Source organism: Lepidochelys kempii, chromosome 1 (genome assembly GCF_965140285.1).
Source record: "Lepidochelys kempii isolate rLepKem1 chromosome 1, rLepKem1.hap1, whole genome shotgun sequence".
Classification (NCBI taxonomy): Eukaryota; Metazoa; Chordata; order Testudines; family Cheloniidae; genus Lepidochelys; species Lepidochelys kempii.
In genome coordinates, this window is record NC_136380.1 from 353,263,981 (window position 1) to 353,286,985 (window position 23,005).

The window sequence follows — 23,005 nt, forward strand, 5'->3', positions numbered from 1 at the left end:
AAATAGCAGCAAGGGCAGTTTAGGTTGGACATTAGGAAAAAGTTCCTAAACATCAGGGAGGTTAAGCACTGGGATAAATTGCCTAGAGAGGTCGTGGAATCTCCATCACTGAAGGTTTTTTAGAGCAGGTTAGACAAACACCTCTCAGGGATGGTCTGGATAATACTTAGTCCTGTCTCAGTGCAGGGACTGGACTAGTTGACCTCTCAAGGTCCTTTTTGTTCTATGATTCAATGACTGTAGCAAGACCTTTGTCCTCAGAAGATTCCATACCTGGAACTGCCTGGATTCAAGGCATCCCAGACAGAAGTGAGATCACTTTCAACAGTCCTCAAACCTGAGCCCTGCTATCCTGAGAGGACTCCCAAACGGATGAACAATGATAGAACAGTGCTCAAAGAAGAAGAGGAGGAGGTAGAAGAACCCCACAGAAGAAGGACCAGTTGCACAAAACTGAAAACAATTATGAGCCAAATCAGTTGAAAGAAAGAGTTTAAAAAGAAAAACATGAGTGACAATTTGGAACTGTTTAAAGAACATTTCATTAGATCCCCCAAAATCCACTATCCTACAACTGAGGAAGAAGGCTACGTGGGTTAAAAAATAATCTGACTAAGACGAGAATTAAAAATTATTTAAATATATATATATATATATATATAAAACAAATTGAGAAAAGGGTAACTTGATCGTGATTAATATAAATCAGAAGATAGGAAATGTAGAAAACTGGTAAAGGAATCCAAAGGACACAAGGAGAAATAAATGGCCAGCAGAGTTAAGGAAAATAAAAAGGAGTCCTAGCAATGGTCCTGGTACTTTACTAGATGGAAATGGCAGATTTGTCAATGATAATGCAGAAAAGGCAGAAGTGTTCCATAAACATTTCTGCTCTATATCTGGGAAAAAGCGAGTTGATGTATTCATGACGTATAAACGATAAAATACTTTCCATTCCAGCAGCAACTTATGAGGATGTTAAACAGCAGCTACTGAAGCTACATATTTTCTAAATAAGGAGATCCAGATAACTTGCATCCAAGAGTTTTAAAAGAGCTGGCCAATGAACCCTCTGGATTGTTAATGTTGATTTTCAATAAGTTGTGAACACTGGGGAAATTCCAGAGCACTAAGGAAAAACATTTAATGTTGTACCAATACTTAATAAAAGAATTAATCGGATGACTGAGGTAATCATAAGCCTGTCACCTGATGTCAATCCTGGGGGAAAATAATTGAACAGCTAATACAGGACTCGATTAATAAAAAATTAAAGCAAGGTAAAATAATTTATGCTAATCTCGATAGGTTTATGAAAAATGGATCTTGTCAAACTAACTTGATTTTTTTAATAAAGCTAATAGCGTTGATGTAATATACTTAGACTTCTGTAAGGCATTTGACTTGGTATTACACAACATTTTGATTAAGAAACTAAAATACAAATTCAACATGGCACATACTAAATTGATTAAAAACTGGCTGACTGATAGGTCTCAAAATGTAATTGTTAATAGGGAATCATTTACAAGCAGGTGTGTTTCAAGGGGCATCCCACAGGGATCGGTTCTTGTCTATATACAACAAAATTTTTATCAATAACCTGGAAGAAATCATAAAGTCATCACTACTAAGGTTTGCAGATGACACACAGATTGGGGGAGTCGTAAATAATGAAGAGGACAGGTCAGTGTTATAAAGTGATCTGGATTGCTTGGTAAACTGGGCACAAGCAAACAATATATGTTTCAATATGTCCAAATGTAAAGTCATTCATCTAGGAACAAAGAATACAGGCCATGCTACAAAATGGGGGGAATCTACCTTGGGAAGCAGTGATTCTGGAAAAGAACTGGGGATCATGGTAGATTATGAACTCCCAGTGTGGTGCCATGGCCAAAGGGCTAATGTAATCTGTGGATAAATAAACAGGAGTAGTGGGTAGGAGTAAGGACATGATTTTTACCTCTTTCTATGGCACCTGTGAGACCAATAATGGAATACCGTGCCCACACTTTTAAAAGGATGTTGAGAAATTGGAAAGGGTTCAGAAAAGAGCCACAAAAAATATCCATGGGCTGAGAAAATGCCCTACAGTGAGAGACTTAAGGAAATCTTATTAGCTTGTCAAAAAGAAGACCGAGGTGACTTGATTACAGTGTCTAAGAGCCTTCATGGGGTGAAGAGCTCTTTAATCGAGCAGGAAAAGGCAGAACAAGAGCCAATGGATGGAAGCTGAAGCCAGACAAATTCAAGTTAGAAGTTAGGCACAAACTGCTGGAACAAACTCCCAAGGGAAGTGGTGGATTCTCCATCTCTTGATGTCTTCAGATTAAAATGGGATGCGTTTCTTAAACATATTCTTTAGTCGAACACAAGGTATTGAGCTCAATAGGGGGTAACTGGATGAAATGTAATGGCCTCTGACATACAGAAGGTCGGACTAGCTGATGTAATGATCCTTTCTGGCCTTAAACTCAATGAATGGACCTAGACAAATTGGAGGATTGGGCCAAAAGAAATCTGATGAGGTTTAATAAGGATAAGTGCAGGGTCCTGCACTTAGGATGGAAGAATCCAATGCACCGCTACAGACTAGGGACCGAATGGCTAGGCAGCAGTTCTGCGGAAAAGGACCTAGGGGTGACAGTGGACGAGAAGCTGGATATGAGTCAGCAGTGTGCCCTTGTTGCCAAGAAGGCCAATGGCATTTTGGGATGTATAAGTAGGGGCATAGCGAGCAGATCGAGGGATGTGATCGTTCCCCTCTATTCGACATTGGTGAGGCCTCATCTGGAGTACTGTGTCCAGTTTTGGGCCCCACACTACAAGAAGGATGTGGATAAATTGGAGAAAGTCCAGCGAAGGGCAACAAAAATGATTAGGGGACTGGAACACATGAGTTATGAGGAGAGGCTGAGGGAGCTGGGATTGTTTAGCCTGCAGAAGAGAAGAATGAGGGGGGATTTGATAGCTGCTTTCAACTACCTGAAAGGGGGTTCCAAAGAGGATGGCTCTAGACTGTTCTCAATGGTAGCAGATGACAGAACGAGGAGTAATGGTCTCAAGTTGCAGTGGGGGAGGTTTAGGTTGGATATTAGGAAAAACTTTTTCACTAAGAGGGTGGTGAAACACTGGAATGCGTTACCTAGGGAGGTGGTAGAATCTCCTTCCTTAGAGGTTTTTAAGGTCAGGCTTGACAAAGCCCTGGCTGGGATGATTTAACTGGGAATTGGTCCTGCTTTGAGCAGGGGGTTGGACTAGATGACCTTCTGGGGTCCCTTCCAACCCTGATATTCTATGATTCTATGAATGTGAACAATGGTCTAATGTCATATACCACCAAGTAATTGAATCAGCTCAGGACCCAGATTTAAAGTATGACTGTAATGAGGAAGTAGGCTGTCTTTGTACAAGAACTAGGACACTCAGTTCTGAGGCATCCCAATCAGACCTCCACCTGTTCTGAGCCCTGCACTTGCATCAACCCCATAGAGCTCGGTTATTATAGAAGCTTCTATTACTTTTTGAAATTTAAGACTGTAACTAATTTTTACATCTATGTTTACCTCCTTTAACCCTGTAAATAATTCTCCAGTTTCCTTTTCCTATTTAATAAATCTGCACACAGTTTATTACAGGATTGGCTACATGCATTGTTTTTGGTGTGAGATCTAAGGTGCAACTGACCTGGGGTAAGTGACTGGTCCTTTGGCACTGGGAGTAACCGGAATTTTGCTGTGATGCTTGGTGTAAGGGACATTTCTCACAAAGGTAGGCTCACCTGACGAGCGAGGCTCACCTGTGTGGCGAGACAGATCACAGTACCCAAGGGGACTGTCTGTGACTCCACATTAAGGCTGAGGAGTTTACCCTTGATAATTGGTTAGTGAAATTGAAATACAGCACTCACAACCAGCTTGGGGTTTGTACCCTGTTTCCTCACAGTCAGCCCTGGGATTGGTACTCACGCTCTTGTCTCTCTGCACAACAGCTTGACACACTCATTGGTTGGAAATCTGCCTAAGCCATGCAGCAGGCATGGAGCCTACTCTGTACTAAAAGTAACAAACTTCACACTGTTATTTTAATACAGAAATAAGAGCAATAACTAAACCTATCCCAGACATGCACTAAAGGACACCACAAAGGTGGGGAAAGGGTGAGAGCTCCATACTCACTACAGAAGCAGTGAGAAAAGTACTAGCTGGGACCAGTGCTGCAGCTCCTTTCACATCTTCAGTATCAAACATCTGGATCTGCCAGGGAGCATGCACCCAGCCCCAACAGTCACTGCTTTTGTGGTGGGTTCAACACACTGTTGGGGATGTATGTGGCTTCTCACATAGATGGGCAATTCCTGAAGGACTCAGAAGCCAGGAACTGTGTAATCTATCCTGAGAATACTTCTGCATCCCCATGACTGCATCATCGAGAGAACCCTTGGCTGTCCTATGTTTTCATCTAGTCTGACAATTCCAGGCCTCTGTATCTCCCAAAGACAGTCCTTTCCAGCTTAAGAAAACCAGGCTCCAACCCCCGTGAGAGAAACATAATAAAACCATATTGGGACTCTTTGCTAAAGGTCCCTGCAACTCAAAATCCAACTCCCACCTTTCCCCTAATGCCATTTGCTACCCTCTCAAGCAAACTACTACTCCCCCAAAATCCCACTGTATTGCCAAAGCAACCAGCTGCCCACAACCCTCTTCTGCCATCCCCCATCTCTGAGAAAGCTAGTCTCACCTCCAGTGTCCGGATCATGGAAGTTGGGGTCCAGTCCCTTCTCCAGCAGTCTGCAGACCTTCTCCACATTTAGCATTTGCACGTACTCCATGAACTTCTTCAGATTTGCCTGCAGCCATGACATCCCAGGAAAATACACAACACACAATGTTAACACCCTGTTACTGAAGAAAAAAAGCCACTGGGGGAAACACACCCTTCCTGGAGACCCAAGGTATACTGGAAACAACATCCACCAGAGCCACTGGGGCACATATCCACTCCCAGCACCTTAAACCAGCCAGAGGGCGTACTGCAGATGAGCTACCAGGGACACATTTCCTGCCCCAGAGACTGGAGACAGCTGAAGTGTATCATGGAAGCCAGAGCCACTGGGGCAAATAATTATCTCCCCCTGCCCTCCACCCAAGTCCCCATGACACACACCTCTACCCTCCTACTAGGTATCTTCTATTCATATACACCACAAAGAGAAACATATACAGTATATACAACTATACAACTGTGACACAGACACACAATAAACTGAAGTCTCAGCAGTTATGTGACTTTTAGCAACAACTTCTCCAGCAAGACCACACACTGCTTGAAACCTAAGGTGACATGCCAGCTTCCTGTTATGCAGCAAAGTCAAACTGATGCATGTAAAACGTATGGCAGATGGCTTTATTTGTATCTCTTGTTTACACTATGTTGTACCCAGACAACATTTTAAAGTGGTATAATCCATCTATCTGCCTCTTGAACTTAACATACTTAAATTAGACAAGATCAGGTTCCTTGAACATTAACTCTTATTGTGAGTTTTTATAACTGGAGTAGCTGTCGCTTTCACTCTCTACTTCATAACTGTGCTTTTATTATTGATGTCACTTTTTGCCGTGGGCCTCCCAAATGGGGCCTGCAATTAGACCTGTTCTCAAGGGAGTTGTCTTTTCTCAGCTGCACATAGGTCCTCCTTTTAGGATTGTGGGTTTTTTTCAATTATAATGTTTAGCAAATATATTTATTTAAGCAAATTCCACACAAATGCGTAGGATACAGAAGTTGCTGATTTGAGGAGACAGCCCCAAGCAGACAGACAGCAGATCTACATGAGCACAACAGAGCTTGAACATGCTCATTCCCCAGCGGGCTTTAGTTCAACTTCCCAGGTTTGTGTGCACAGGAATTTCTTCCTCTGAGACATGTGTTATCAAACCCTGCATTAGCCAGCTTAGATGGAACTGTGCAAGGTCTTTGAGGAAGTGCCTATCACAAAAGAAATAATATTAATAATGATCTGGCTAGTATGAGTCTCAGAAAAAAACCCTGTCTACAGCGATCAAGGAAACCATTCCAGAACTCTGCAACCAAAGACCAAAAGAGCCCTGATGGCTCCACCAGCAATCAGCATCCCCAAACTGGAACCTTTGCTCCTTCAGCATCACCCTCCTTGCTGGAAAGATGGTGGAGGGAAGTCAGCTGGATGCGTTCACCAATGCAATAAAGCTTAAAAGTGATCCAGTTTGAAGTGAATCTGCATGGGGCTTTGAACTCAGTTTAAACCAGGATCATAAGTGATTTAGCTAGTCAGTCCAGACAGGGCCAAAGGATATCAAAATATTTTTCTAAAGCTATGCTGGCACCTACAGCAAGCTCCTAAAACCAGCTGAGAACCAGCCCCAGTTCAGCATGAGAAATAAGAGTCCAGGAAAATGAGACCCTGGCAACATAATATACATCTGTTGTTGCTCTCCTTCTGTTGCAAAGTGGGAATGTTCTTTATACTTTCTCTGAAACTGTGTGGGTGCCTCAGTTTCCCCTATGCATTTCTTAAGTATATAGGTGGGGGGATAAGGGTGTGTGATTGTTGCAGAGCCCAAGAGGGCCAGTGTGATGGCATCTACACAGAGAATGGCCAACACCCTGTCTCCTGGCAACTGATGGCCTGGGCCCCTCCCCTACGAAGGTGCCGACTGAAGGTGTTGAGGAACAAAGAGATCAGGCGGTCTCCTGGCCCGGGAAAGAGACAAAGGCCAGATGAGGGGCTGGAGAGTTTCAGTTTGGAGCTGGCTGGGGAAATGGAGGGAGGGCCAGATGGACCTCTGGCCTCCCTGCCCCCCAAGATGGACCTGATTGCGGGGTCCTGGTCTCTGTACCTGCAAGCTCTGTTTTAGACCATGTTCCTGTTGTCTAATAAACCTTCTGTTTTACTGGCTGGCTGAGAGTCCCATCTGACTGCGGAGTTGGGGGGCAGGACCCTCTGGCTTCCCCAGGACCCCACCTGAGTGGACTTGCTGTGGGAAGCGCATGGAGGGGCAGAGGATGCTGAATGCTCCGAGGTCAGACCCAGGAAGGTGGAAGCCGTGTGAGCTGTTTGCTCGGGAGACAGTCTGCTCACAGAGGAGGCTCTCCCAGAGCGTTGACTGGCTTCGTAGGGAGCAGTTCCAGAGCATCGCCCGGGGACGCCATGACACCTTCCTAACAGACACCACATCAAGCGCTGCAGCTCCGAACCTGGGGTAACATTTAAATGCCATTTACCCAATCGACCCCAGTGAGAGGCCGGGGAAGGCACGTAGAGGAGTCCGTTTTACGAGACACCAAAACCTGAAGCTTGAAGAAATCAATGTGCAAGTTCAGTTGCAGCACATTCTGATACTCTGACTGCCGCTGGCAGAGCAACAGAGCAGGGCCACAGACAAGGGCAGAGGAGAGGAATCCCTGGTTTATTAGAGAGTGCTGAACCTGACGCCTTATCACCTTACCCTCCGAGTCCAGGTCCCGCCCCAGCTTCCCTGCTTCACAAGAAGCCCCACATTGAGACATCCTCTGATATTCAGCCAAGAAAAAGCAGCCTACGGCAGCAGCTGAAACGAGCACCAAATTAAGCTGAGGAACACAGCGGCTGGCTCACTAAGACATGAGAAGCAGCTCAGAAAGCAAAGAGGATCCAGGTCATTAGGACTGGACGGTGCTGGCAAAGCTTACCAGGATATCATGTTCCTGAGTACACACAGTATGACAGAGTGAGCGGGGCTGGAGAGGAGGACATGGCACCAATTCCTGTATGCCCCAAACTTCCCCTCCTCCTAACAATGGAGGAACACCCCTCAAACCTCACAGGCTCCCCAACATCAGTGAACCATTTCCCAAACATCTCCTCACACCCCAACAGCAAAAGAGAAATAAACCCTCCCAAGCCCCTTCCCAAACATCTTCAAAAAGAAAAGGAGGACTTGTGGCACCTTAGAGACTAACCAATTTATTTGAGCATAAGCTTTCGTGAGCTCCAGCTCACTTCATCGGATGCGTTCAGTGGAAAATACAGTGGGGAGATTTATATACACACAGTCTCTAAAGTACACAAGTACTCCTTGTCTTTTTGCGAATACAGACTAACACGGCTGCTACTCTGACACCAAACATCTTCGGATATTTCCACACTGTTACAATATCCTTCCCACGCACAACTTATCCAAACTGTACTAATTTAACTCTGATCACCCAAGGCCCGCACCCTCCAATTTCAAAATATTTCAGTACCTTGCACCAGAACCATCTACCTCTTGTATACACGAATTTGCCTCTAAAGTTTCCCACTGCTGCCCACACTGGGAATGCCCCACAGAAGGAGCACTAGCAGAGAGAAGACGCCAGCCATCACAAGTTTTCTTGTCACTGTGTCGCTAATCCCTCCCCAGGCAGTCCTAAACGCAAAGTAAAAACGGCACGCACACTAGCATTTCTCCTGGTGCTTGCACCCATGGGCTGAACTGGCGTTAACGAGAGTGGGAAATTGGGGAGAAAAAATTATGTGGCCCCAGGCAAAGGATGTGCACACACATGGTATGATTCCTCAGGAACCTAAGACTGCAATGGCCATTCTTCTGCCTCATCACACTAGAAATATACTCTCCACGCTCAGTCTCGCCTTGCTGCTGCAGCTCTGTGGGCTTCTCCTGCCCATTGAGGACATGTTATTTTGGGTTACCTTCTCCCACAGGCATTAGCAATAGCTTGCACATTTCCAGGCTCCAATCAGACTTTCTTCTTTAACACTTCATTCCACAGGATGGCAGCACACACACAAAAACAGGGCAACAACCCTCCCATTGGAAGCCAGTAATCTTCCACACAGCTGTCTCTTTGTACTCTTCCTGGAGTCTTTGGGAACACAAGAGTGTCTCTTCACTGTGTCTCTTTCCTCTCTAGTCCCAAACAGCTTGAGTCTGCTCTAGTTTCTCCTCACAGGCAGACTTGATTCTTAAATATTAATAAAAAGAAAAGGAGGACTTGTGGCACCTTAGAGACTAACACATTTATTTGCGCATAAGCTTTCGTGAGCTACAGCTCACTTCATCGGATGTAGCTCACGAAAGCTTATGTTCAAATACATTTGTTCGTCTCTAAAGTGCCACAAGTACTCCTTTTCTTTTTGTGAATACAGACTAACACGGCTGCTACTCTGAAACCTTAAATATTAATGAGAACATGCCAGATGCATGTTCTTTAATGTCTGGCAAAGGACCCCCATACACCCTTCCAAACCCTTTCCCTCTGCTTTCTTCTCCCTCTCTCTTTCAACCTGCAACCCCATCCAGCTAAGAAGGCTATCACTACAGACCAGAGCTGAAATCCTGCTGCACGGAAGTCCTATGGGAAGACAAAACTCCCATTCATTTCAGTGGTGAAAGATTTCGCCCCAGGATTCTGCATGATGCAATTTCATCAAACGACAGTTTAATATTCACTTTCATCTTAATGTTGATACACTAAAAACGAGGGTCTCGCTCCCACCCACTGACCGCAGCAGGATCCAGAACCCAGCACGCTAGTACTGGATCTAGAATCCTGTGCTCTGAGCACAGCAGGATCGAGAGGCAAGCATGATAGTGCTGGATTCGTGCACTTCCATCCATTCTCCTGTTCACAGTCTAGACTCCAACAATTCCATCATCCCTCTCACTCCCTTTGTTCCCTGATTCTGTTCCCCACCTCAACTACCAGACAATCTCCATGTCATCCTTCAAATCCCTCCTCAGAACCCACCTCTTTCTATAATCCCAGAAGTGTGCCTCTAATTCACTATGAACAAGTAAAAATTTTAGTGTTTCAGTAAACCATGGTGCTAACGTGATGCATACTGTACCATCCCCATTGCCTGTTTGCTTCTTCCTCTACTCCTGGGTCTATATTTTGTCTGTACGTTGTCCATTCAGACTGCATGTGCCTCCAGGCATAGACTTGTCTTACTCTACCCCTGTAAAGTACCTTCCATGTACTGGGTGCTAATATATTATGGGTTTTTATTTTCACTCTGGCCACACTCTGGGTTTTTTCCAAAAACAAAACACAACACACGGTTCCTGCACAAAGAGTTTCCAATCTAAATGCTGACGTGAGGTGAAGAGAAGGTGACATGCCTTAGGGAAGGGGAGGGCAGGGTCATAACAATATCAGCACAAAGGGATGCAGGTGCCTAAACGGACTATCTTGGTGGTCTAATTAAAGTTTGATTTGTTAATACAGTAACAGTGGTCACTGACTCATCAGATAATAAACCCTCCCTCACTTCGCAGAGAAGAATTCATGCCGTACGACGCTCGCTACAACACAGACAGCCACCAGGTGCAGAGGTTTCAGAGGAGCAGCCGTGCTGGTCTGTATTCGCAAAAAGAAGAGGAGGACTTGTGGCACCTTAGAGACTAACCAATTTATTTGAGCATAAGCTTTCGTGAGCTAGAGCTCACTTCATCGGATGCATTCAGTGGAAAATACAGTGAGGAGATTTATATACACAGAGAACATGAAAAAATGGGTGTTATCATATACACTGTAAGGAGAGTGATCACTTAAGATGAGCTATTACCAGCAGGAGAGCGGAGGGGGAGGCGGGGGGAGGGGAGAAGAAAATCTTTTGTAGTGATAATCAAGGTGGGCCATTTCCAACAGTTAACAAGAACGTCTGAGGAACAGTGGGGTGGGGGTGGGAATAAACATGAGAAAATAGTTTTACTTTGTGTAATGACTCATCCACTCCCAGTCTCTATTCAAGACTAATTTGAGAGGGAGCAGCTCACTAGTGACATGTTAAAGGTAAGAATTGTTAAGATATAGGAAAACGCTAGCTCCTTTCAGACCCTCACCACAGGCTGCAAATTCTCAGCAGCAGAAGGATTCTTCTCTGATTGCATGGTGTCCTATGTTTGGAACAAAAAGTGCAAGAACTTTTCACCAGACTCCTGCTGCGGAGCTTAAAGTGCAGCATGAACTGGGGTTTTGAGGTTCATGATACCATTACACCCACTTTTTTTCCTGAATAACTTTGAGATCTGTGCTGGCAACCTTCAGAGCACAGATCAAGATTATCCAGTTTTAACTGGGACAACATATATCTTGAGAAACCTCTCTCTTCTGAGTAACCTGTTTCTTTTCTACTGAGGAAAGTAAAAAAGATCCAAGAAGTGAACATAGCTGTTTTTTCCTAAGGTGTATCCTGTCACATTGGTCAGGAGTTGGGCCGGGTCAGATACCTGGAGATCAGAGCCCGAGACATGCCAGAGGACAAACCAGGAGGCAGGCAGGGTCAGGTTACCAGCAGATCAGCAGCAGGCAATAGGAGCAGGTATTCCAAGGAAAGGAGTCTGAAGCAGGATGAACCCCGTTGCATGGACAAAATTCTGTTCCTGTGCTGGGTTTAAATAGGAGCTGTGAACCAATCAGGACCTCCAGCATTCCGGCCATCAGCTCCCAGTACTGGAGTCCTCTGTCAGAGTTCAACTCCTATTCCGACAACACGTTGGGGAGTACTAGCTCCAAAGCACCTATGTGGCCCAGGGTTCAAGACCCCGAGTCCCTGACACATGTTCTATCAGCAGTCACTAGCTGTAATCTGGGAGAATCCGTGCTTGCTAAATATAAATGTGGGCAGGGTCTGCTGCTGGCCTAGATGGGGAGAGAGCAGGCTGTGTGGGCCAAGACAAGAAGCAGAGGGACAGGGAAGGATTCAAAGCGAATCATTCTGTTGTTGTCACACATAAAAATACACGTGTTTTTATTAATAAGACACTCAACAGAAAACAGGGAAATCATTCTTAGCACTCATCTGCTGCTTCACTGGAGAGACAGACTGCACACACCGGGCACTACAGCACTCTGAGCTGCTCTGCCAAGTGATTCTTCAATGCAGCTACATGTAACCCCAATTTACTCTCAGAAGTGTTGCTGTCCTAGCATTAATTTTGCAAGTAAAGAATTAAATCCCTCAGATCCTTGGCTCTCTGCTCTGTGAGCCCAGGTCTGCTTCCTAATTGGACTGGGAGTCTTCATGGTTAGAAGAGCTGGCTCATGAAATACTAGTAGTAGGAAACCATTGGAAAGTTACAATTTCCATTAGAAAGCAGGAAAGGAATTGGTGAGGGAAGAAGCTGCAGTGCTGCTGGGCAAGGGAACAGCACTGGGGCTTTAGATCATGCCGAAGACATTTATTTACTGTGACAAAATTTCCTGCTCTACCTTGGTGGGTCTTGCGCTTATTGGCGGATTTGCTCGCCTTGGAGCTTCACGGCAGCCCTCAGCTTGGCCATTTTTCTAAACTCACAGTCCAGGTCGACTCCTCCTCCTGTGTCTGACCAAGAGTTGGGAGGATTTGGGGGGAACCCGGGCCTGTCCTCTACTCCAGGTTCCAGCCCAGGGCCCTGTGGAATGCAGCTGTCTAGAGTGCCCCCTGGAACAGCTGTGCGACAGCTACAACTCCCTGGGCTACTTCCCCATGGCCTCCTCCCAACACCTTCCTTATCCTCACCACAGGACCTTCCTCCTGATGTCTGATAATGCTTGTACACCTCAGTCCTCCAACAGTCCACGTTCTCGCTCTCAGCTCTTAGTGCCTCTTGCTCCCAGCTCCTCACATGCACACGACAAACTGAAGTGAGCTCCTTTTTAAACCCAGGTGCCCTCATTAGCCTGCCTTAATTGATTCTAGCAGCTTCTTGATTGGCTGCAGGTGTTCTAATCAGCCTGTCTTAATTGTCTCCAGAAGGTTCCTGATTGTTCTGGAACCTTCCCTGTTACCTTACTCAGGAAAAAGGGACCTACTTAGCCTGGGGCTAACATATCTGCTTTCTATTACTCTCCTATAGCCATCTGGCCCGACCCTGTCACATTACTTACATAGTAATTTGAAAAAAGATGCAGGAGTGAGCGTAACAAAGAACAGGGATGAGGGTTACAATATGAAGATCACTTAGAATCATAGAATATCAGGGTTGGAAGGGACCTCAGGAGGTCATCTAGTCCAACCCTCTGCTCAAAGCAGGACCAATCCCCACTTAAATCATCCCCGGCAGGGTTTTGTCAAGCCTGACCTTAAAAACACTTGATTGCACAGTTTAGTCACTCAGCTTGCTGGTTCAGAACCATTTGATTATTGACAGTTACTCAACACTCCCCATTACAAGACCCTTTTTTCAGTTACTTATATCTTCGCCACCTTTACCCATTTGGAGTGAAGTTTTCCATGACAGGTGCCTGCCTCAAGCTGAATTGGGTGTGTGTGTGTGGTGGGGGTTGGGTTTCAGCTAAAACAAACCAGCTGTTTCTGAGAATGATGTTGGGGGAAAATATATAGTTTTAGCCATGTTAAAAAAGCCTCTTACAATCGTTTCTCTGAGAACATCCACCAGCCCCATGCTTTGGCGCAAACACATGAAATTTGGGGTGGTTTTTGCGTCAAGGATGTGCCTCTTGCCGTCTCCAAGAAAACTCACCAAAGTGTGCCCAAGTTATAAGCCTCTGAAAAAATCACAATTTGCACAGTCTCAGTAGAAATTTGTTAGTTTGGCAGCTAAATTCTCTGAAGATTTTGCCTGCATTGAGCATGCTCCATCCCCTCACAACTCCTAAGTGCTGACCTTGGGTGGAGGGGCGGAGATGGACTTTCCAGGCAATTGCTGGTCCAGGCCACTCTGGGCTGCTATAGCACTGGGCACAGAATTGAGAGCAGAAGTCTGTCTTTCCTCTGTGCTCCCTCTGCTAGCATCAGGCAGGGGGGAGAAGGAAAGAAGCAGCCTGATTCTAAAGCAGACAGATGAGAACAGGGGAGCTTGGAGGAGGGGAAGGGGAGGAGCAGAGGGGGACAGAATATAGGGGATGGGGGTAGGAATAAAGGAGGAGAGAGGCAGGAGAAAAGGGAGGGGGAGCAGGGCAGGAGCTAGGGATAGGGAGGATAGGAGTGGCAGGGAAAATGGGAAAGAGCTGGGCAGGGAGTGAAGACAGGAACTGAGGGCAGCTGGAGGAAGAATCAGGCATGGAGTGAACAGGGGCAGGATGTGGGACAGGAGCAGCCTGATAGGGAGAACCTGGGGATGAACAGGGACAGAGGGCTTGTAGCCACTAGAGAACGCTCCCCTACCAAAGGCTCTAGTGCATTCAGTTTTTCTTGAGTTTCAGCATTCCTTTGATGTCTAGCAAATAGCTAGGAAACTGGCAAAATGTCTCTCAGTGGCCAGTGGTGAATTAATGATTTTGCCGCCCCTAGGCCCTGAAATAATTGCCGCCCCCACCCCCCATATGAACTTTTTTTCCTTTTTTTTACAAATTCATTTTAACTAAAATGAATTTAAATATCATTAAAATAAATGAACATTTACAAGTTTTATTATAAAGAAAATTACAAGTACAGTGGACCCTCACTTGAACGCACGTCTGTATAGCGCAATTTCACTTATAGCGCGGAACCGCACATGGATCCAAAACCCCGCGTTGAAGCGGGGGTCTGGTGTATAACAAATATTTTTTTTTATTTTATGTAAATACAATAAAAGAAATAAAAGTATGTGAGTAGTAAGTAATTACATTTGTTTACGCCTACACCTTTGAGTGGCAAACTTATTAATTAATTCTGTATAATCTAGAGAAGTTGTTAGATCCTTTTCAATTGTCAGGAGAGAAAGGTATTTACTTTTTCTTCATTGAGATTAGCCCTCAAATAGTTTTTCACCTTTTTTATGCCGAAAATGATCGTTCCGCTGAACAGTTTATAGCAGGTGTGCAAACGAACATTCGGAAGGCAATATCAATATTTGGATATACTGAATGAATGTTTCAATTTCCAAGAAGGCTGCAATATCTTAAAATTGACTTCTTTTCATTTTCAGGAATTTCTACACCTTCCAAATATGATCGAAAATGTAGACACTCATTCACAAATGATTCTTCCAAAACTCCTTGGTAGCATAGCTGTAATTTTTTAGCGTGAACTGTTATATCTGTTGTTGAAGTATTGGTAATGTTACAGAGAAACTGAAATCTTCCATAAATTTCTTGATACGCATTACTTCTGCGTTTTAATTCGGAGCATACAAGGTCTAGTATTGTTAAAAAGGTATCTACTTTAAATTTATCTCTACCACACATTTCCACTTCAACTTCACATGTCTCATCAGATTGAAGTTTACACTTTCTTTTTCGCCTTGGGTCAAATTCGTTGTCTTCAATTTCAGATTTTTCTTTCGCTGTCTCTTCGTACGTATCAAACAAGTCCCATATAGAGTAAATGCATCCTATTAGTGAGTTGTGGAGTTCTACAACTGTCTGTATATCAGTATAAACATTTTGCAGTTTTGGGCTAGTTATGTGAAATCTTTCCAAGAGTGAGCTCCAAAATACAGCCATAAAAGCTGCCTCAAGTCGATGGAGTTTTCGCTGCAGGCCTGTAGCTTCATTACGAGTAACAGGTTTCTCAGTAGTATCTTCCTTTATTGTATTTAAGGCTTTAATTATAGCATTCCAGTTTTCACTCAAATTATGACAAGCTTCCACTCGAGATGACCATCGAGTCTTAGAAAGTCTTTTTTATTACTTTACTGCCTGGCTTCAAATTAGATAGTAAAATCTCTCACCGGTGAGTAGAGGCAGAAAAAAATGAATAAAGATGTTGGACAGTTGAGAAAAATGAACATGCTTCTTGACAACTTTTCGCTGCACATACTCCAACCAGATTTAAAGAATGTGCAGAGCAAGGCACATACACAGCAAAAGGATTTATATTCTTTATTCTTGCTTGCAACCCGCTATATACACCAGACACATTAGTGGCATTGTCATACGACTGGCCACGGCAGTCTGCGATATCTAATCCATTACAATTCAAAGTTGAAAGTACAGCATCAGCTAACTGTTCTGATTTGTGGCTAGTATTTGGTAAAAAACAAAGAAACCGGTCTACATCATCATTTACATATCTCAGTATAAAAGCCAATTAATCAACATGAGAGATGTCAGGAGTTGAGTCAAAACTTATCGAGAAATAATTTGTCTTCTTTCACTTCTTTAATAATATTTGAGATCACATTTGAAGCCATCAATTTTATAAATTCATTATATATATAGGATGAAAGATACGTTACCTCGACCTTCATTTCCGTAACGTGCAATGTGATTTGCTAGAAATGGATCAAATTCTGCGACAAGCTCAAGGGCCATCATGTAATTGCCATTATAAGGTGATCCAAATTTTTCCACCTTACCTGCAAATGCAAGTCTTCTGCTTGACAGTTTCTTTACCACTGCTACAATCCTCTTCAACACATTTCTCCAATAAATAATGTCTTCTTCCATTTGAAATTTGAAATTTGTATAAATTCTTCTGGATATCTTGTCTCTCTTCACCATTGTCAGTACACATGTTTTACGTTCAGTCGAATTTTCATGTTCACGTAGTCGAGCTGATATGTTTTTCCAGTCATGGTATCCACTCGTCGCCAGACTTGAGATCCCTCCAAATAATCGACATGGGGCACAAAACACGGCTCCTTTGCTCTCTGAATATACAAGATATTACTGTAGCTTTACTTCACTGTTTAAAAGATGTCGTTCAAACACATTTTTTGTTTGAACACACATTTTATCAGTATATTGTCTTTCTGAGTTAGTAAAATCACTATCAATATTTTGTTTAATATCATGTGTTGATAAATACTCAATTGTAGCATCATTCAACATCCATTGGGCCAGGTCATCACTTATGGTAGATATTTCAATGTCAGATTGACATAATTCGCAAATTTCTGCAGTATTGTCAAAGATATCCAGATCAACATGATTCCCGGTAGTCTCTGATATGCTAGTATTTGGAGCATTTTCTTCAACACTAACCGCAGCCGGAATTTCTTCCTTAGTTTCACTATGTACTTTAATCACATCAATATTTCCAATAACAACACCAATATTTTCACTTTTAACTTCACTACTGCTTTCAAGTATTTTTTCTGTCTCACTGTCGGCACTAACTGATACAACAAAGGAATCCAGTTTGCGCATTTTTGCTATCATTTAATTTTCCCTTTCTTTCTTTTGTATAGCATTTTTTTTTAACTAAGAACTGCTTAATTTCTTCCTTCCGGTCATATTGTTAATGCTTAGGATGGTCACGAGCATGTTCTTTACTAAATCGCATTGCATCGCGGCGCACTGTCGTGGGTGGTTTCAATATGCGCTATGATTGGTAGAATTGCGGCGTGCGTCACTGATGTCACGATTACAAAAATGCTGCTATTAAAAATTTGCCGCCCCTGCAAATTTGTCGGCCTAGGCGATAATATGCCGCTGTCAGTGGCAGGTCCACAGAGACGATAACAATGTGCTTCTGCTACTCAGTTACTCTGTTAGCTAGAGTGGTAGAGACCTGTGCTGTGCCTGCAAAGATCGCCATCCAGCTCATCGCCCAAGTGGAGGGTCAGTATGGCTTCATCTGGTGCATTTTTTATTTTAAAATTTGACTTTTAAAAATATAAAACAAAAATTGCATCCAAGGAAACTACATTAAAAGTCCAGCACTCAAAAGTTAGGAAATGCCAGAATTCAGGTTGCTCGGGCAGATGTTTGTAAGAGAAATAACCTCCATTTCTGTGTGTGTTCCACATGTGGGATGCAAGCCAGTTTGTAGCCAGAATCCCAGTTAGAAATCCTCTGAGACGATATAGCTTGACAACAGGATCTCTCTGCTATTGCGAAGAAGAGTCTTGGAGACTTCCTGATGTGTTTGATTGTTTGCAGGTAAAAGGCCACTGTATGCCTCAGGTCGAGGGAGTGAAGTCTCTTCAGACAAAGTGTGGGTTCTGAGAAAAGAACAGGCAAGTGAATACACTGGTTAAGGTGGAATTCGGAGATCGCCTTGGGTAGAAATTTAGGTTGAAGGCAAAGGGATACTTTGTCCTTGTGAAATACCCTAAAGGAGGGGTCCTTCATGAGGCCTGGCTGAAGTGATGGCCACTAGAAATGCCACCATCATGGATAGGTGGGACATGGAACATGTCGCTAAGGGTTCAAACGGAGGACCAACAAGTTTTGAGAACACAAGGTTACCCTTGTTGACCCTTGCGCAATAGGGATTCTGCTTCCTGATGAAGCACCACCTCATGAGAGTGGTCCCCAAAGGGGGACCAAGAAGTGCGTTTGTGAGGAGGGAGGGAGAGGAATTCTTTGCAGCATCGCTGATGGACAATCTCCAAGACCCAACTGTCCGTTGTGATTAGTTCCCAGTTGCGGGTGAACAGAGTGAGACGGCCTCCAAAGGTGACAGAAGAAGGGGCAGGTAGCATCAGAGATGGCAAATAGGTCTCAACTAAAACGTCAAAAGTGGTTGCTAGCAGTGGGCTGGGAATGGGTCACTGATGTGGTAGTAGAGGAGGCAAAAAAAAAGGGTCTCAGTCTTCTTTTTGCTTATGCGGAGGCTCAGCAGGATACTGGTAGTAGAACAAAGGAGGAGGAGGCGGACAAGTAGGCTGTCTTGGTTGAAAGGTTTGCCTTTGGTGCATCCTCCTTGGGACTGGTGTGTAGATCCACAGGGAGCAAAGGTTTCAGAGTAGCAGCCGTGTTAGTCTGTATCTGCAAAAAGAAAAGGAGGACTTGTGGCACCTTAGAGACTAACAAATTTATTTGAGCATAAGTTTTCGTGAGCTACAGCTCACTTCATCAGATGCATGGGTAGACTTTGATGACTCCCTCCACTCGTTAAAGGATTCAGTCTTCTCATTAAAGTTGCTGGACTCATCAAAGAGAAGGTCTTCGTGTAGTGGGGCAGCTGCCCCACTCCCGCAGAACAGGGGTTGAAAGCAGCCATAGAGAGTGCTGCAGCTGGGAAAAGCAGCCAAGTTAGGCCAGAGCTGGCCCTACAAAAGGGCTGTGAGCCAGGAGCTGAGAGAGTCTCTCTCTAGCTGTGGAGAGAGAAGGAGCTGGCTGTCTGGAAGAAAAGGGTACCTGGAGTGGAGCAGGGCTGGGGAAAGGCCAGAGGAGCTAGGAAGCTCCAGCCTGGCAACTCCCCAGGCTGAGGCCTTGCTAAAGGCCAAAGAAAGTACTGGGGTTGCAGAGGTACAGTCTGGGGTTAGGCAGAGGCAACTGGTCCAAAACCCCCTTGCCAGTAATGAGTGGTTTACAGACTGCAGTCTGCCTCAGTGAGCGGGGGCTAGATGATGACTGGCAGTAGCCACTAAGGCAAGGTGGGGTAGAGGGTTGGGGGTTCCCCTGGGAGGGGAAACCCAGACTGTGGGTTACTGCTGGGGGCAGAACCCCAGGGTAAAGGGCACCAGGATCTGGGGGGAGACATGGGGCCTGATTCAAGCGAGACATTGGCCAGCAGAGGGTGCTCCAGAGCTGGTGAAGTGCTAATTCCCAAGACGACCAGCTGGAGGTGCCGTGCCGGTGAGTCATTGCTTTGCTACACTTGGATACTGTTTTGCACCTCCCTGGGGAAGTCCAAGGATTGCAAACACAAATCCCACCTCATTACAATACCCATGGCCAAACTTCTGGATGCTGTATCTGCTGCATCAACTGCAGCCCGAAGAGCCATTTTTGCCAACAGTCTGTCCTCCTCTAAACGGGAAAGGAACTGGGTACTGTCCTCAGCAGAGAGTTTGTCCTAAGAGGCCGCCAGCCTGAAGTAGTTATTAAAGTCCTCCTTGGATAGCAGGGCCTGGTAACTGGCAATGAGGAATTGCAACCTGCAGAGGAGAAGACTTTTCTCCCCTGAGGTCGAGTCTCTTGGAGCCCTTGTCTGATGAGGTAGGCCTCAGGTACTGCAACCTATTTCGTTCCATAGCAGCCTGTACCACTAGGGAGCTTGGTGAGAGAAGAGAAATTCAGCTCCCTTTGCTTGAACAAAACAGCACTTCTCAGTCCTCTGAGGTGTGGGGGCACAGGACGCTGCGGTGTGCCAGACCCATCTCACCAGTTCCATTATGGCCTCATTAACTAAGAGGGCTACCTTACTTGGGCCCTGAGGCTGCAGAATGTCCAACAGTCAATGGTGTGGGTCTTGGATTTCCTCCAGAGATATAAGGAGATCGTTAGCCACTCTTCGTAATATGTCCTAGTATTGCTTGTAGTCATCTGGTGGGGATGGGGAGGAAGGACAGACTGTCTCATCTGGGAAAGAGGAGGCAATTCCCATCAGAATCGTTGGTACCTGCAGTTCCAGTTCAACATCCACCTCATCCTCAGACACTGATGGAACAGGCTGTTGACATATGGGAGAAGAATGGGAAAGACTCCTGGGAGGGTCCCGGACATCTGGTATAGGGATCCCACAGCCCACAATGAAGCCAAAAAGAGGGGCCAACCATTTGGTGGGGAACCCATGGCATCAGAAACCATCAGTCCCTAGGGAGGTCATGCCCATAAGGGTAGCGACTGTAATTCCTGGATCGCCTGTCCAGGTTTGGCTTTCTCTATGGAGATGAAGGAGTGACGGCTCATCAGATTGATCCAAAGTCAGTACCGGGGCAGTCCTGCCTTCCGGTTGTAAGTGAAATGGTTCCTGGGAAACTGAAGTAGCATCATCTTCCAGTGTAGTAATGTCCCTCAGGAGGGCTGGGCTAGAGAAGAGGGGAGGCTGCAGGTGGAAAAGAAAGATAGCCTCTGGTGCCATGTAGGTCTCTGTATGCCCCAACGTGCGAAGGGTTTTCAATGACTGGCATCAACAATACCAGAGCATCTTTAGTCATGGTGCATTCCTTGGGCAGACGAATTGGTACCACAGTGTCTGGAGTCGCACTCATTGACAGATGACGGTCCTTATGCTTTGGTATTCAAATCACCAACGGAACCAGTGGATCCTTCTTCCTGCACATTTTCCTTTCCAGTCTGGGTTTATTTTTACAGAACCAGTTCCTTAATATCTGTGTGTAAGGGCTTGCCCAACCTCGATGGGCTTGGGGAAGGAGTGCATCTCTTATGGACAGTTCTTGATAGAGAGCTCTCCTTTTGCCCATGAGAGCGTTCCTTGCCTTCATGAGAGGCTCTGGAGGAGGCTTAGAAACCAAGGGATCAAGCACATGATCAGAGGGGCACTGTTTGTTTGGTGAGGCTCATGTACAGGGAGGTCTCCCTGGCCCACATCGGAGAGGAGCCTCGTGGTCTTCTGCATTAAATGTTTTCCAAGCTGAAGTTCATGGGCTTTGCAATTCCTGGTCCAAGGAAACAAACTAAACTAACTAAACTAACTATACTAAAAGCTAACTGTACTAGGCTAAAAGAATAACTATTTACAATCTTATTTACAGGATTTTCTGACAGGCTGAAGCAAGAGAGGACTCTGGATCCCAGCTCCGATCATGCAGCGGTAAGAAGAACTTAGGGGGCGTCGACCCGCACTGTTTCTTCTACTCTCACTTGGGAGTACAAGGAGATCTACTGCGTATGTGCAGGCCAATGGACACTGCTTGCTAAAATCTCTGGACTCTGGTGCATGGGATGCATGCATACCCATTTGTGGAATACACATAGAGATCAGCACTTGAAGAAGGCTTCAAGAGATCCATGTTTAGAACTTTTAGAACACCACAACAGCACTCACAAGTCTATTGAAACACCGGTACAGAGACACATGGCAGAAGAGCAAATACCTTAGGGCCAAGATCTAATAAGTCCCTTCAGGGACCGAAAATTAACCCGACATAATTACAAAAGAATTATGCACCAAAAAACAGAAGAGAGATGACAAGAATGCCAAACAGTTAATCCCATTCCACGTGGGAGAGAATACTAGGCCCCAAACAGGAAGCATCTGGCAGCCTACAAAGTAAACAGCTATACCCTCCTCACCAACTTACACCATAACTACCCCTGAGCGTCAGTCCCAAAGGAGGAATGGAAGACATCTAAATGAAACGAAGGAAGATGCTGGCTTTGTTCCTTGAAGGCATTCAAAATGCTATAGAAGTGCTCATGCACTGACAGAAGTAGAACATAGAATCATAGAATCATAGAATATCAGGGTTGGAAGGGACCCCAGAAGGTCATCTAGTCCAACCCCCTGCTCAAAGCAGGACCAATTCCCAGTTAAATCATCCCAGCCAGGGCTTTGTCAAGCCTGACCTTAAAAACCTCTAAGGAAGGAGATTCTACCACCTCCCTAGGTAACGCATTCCAGTGTTTCACCACCCTCTTAGTGAAAAAGTTTTTCCTAATATCCAATCTAAACCTCCCCCACTGCAACTTGAGACCATTACTCCTCGTTCTGTCATCTGCTACCATTGAGAACAGTCTAGAGCCATCCTCTTTGGAACCCCCTTTCAGGTAGTTGAAAGCAGCTATCAAATCCCCCCTCATTCTTCTCTTCTGCAGGCTAAACAATCCCAGCTCCCTCAGCCTCTCCTCATAACTCATGTGTTCCAGTCCCCTAATCATTTTTGTTGCCCTTCGCTGGACTCTCTCCAATTTATCCACATCCTTCTTGAAGTGTGGGGCCCAAAACTGGACACAGTACTCCAGATGAGGCCTCACCAATGTCGAATAGAGGGGAACGATCACGTCCTTCGATCTGCTCGCTATGCCCCTACTTATACATCCCAAAATGCCATTGGCCTTCTTGGCAACAAGGGCACACTGCTGACTCATATCCAGCTTCTCGTCCACTGTCACCCCTAGGTCCTTTTCTGCAGAACTGCTGCCTAGCCATTCGGTCCCTAGTCTGTAGCTGTGCATTGGGTTCTTCCGTCCTAAGTGCAGGACCCTGCACTTATCCTTATTGAACCTCATCAGATTTCTTTTGGCCCAATCTTCCAATTGGTCTAGGTCCTTCTGTATCCTATCCCTCCCCTCCAGCGTATCTACCACTCCTCCCAGTTTAGTATCATCCGCAAATTTGCTGAGAGTGCAATCCACACCATCCTCCAGATCATTTATGAAGATATTGAATAAAACCGGCCCCAGGACCGACCCTTGGGGCACTCCACTTGATACCGGCTGCCAACTAGACATGGAGCCATTGATC

General features: G+C 45.1%; 1 protein-coding gene across 9 annotated transcripts in view; it reads right to left on the reverse strand.

Moving 5' to 3' along the window:
• Positions 1–23,005, reverse strand: part of SHANK3 (SH3 and multiple ankyrin repeat domains 3) — a 769,810-nt gene that overhangs the window by 550,638 nt on the left and 196,167 nt on the right. For all 9 annotated transcript variants that reach the window (XR_013635242.1, XM_073329053.2, XM_073329054.2 and 6 more), the window contains one exon: positions 4,747–4,855. Coding sequence is in view for 8 of the 9 variants with exons in the window: in XM_073329053.2 (XP_073185154.1) it covers positions 4,747–4,855 (109 nt within the window). In the remaining variant the exon portion in view is untranslated. The remainder of the gene's footprint in view (positions 1–4,746; positions 4,856–23,005) is intronic.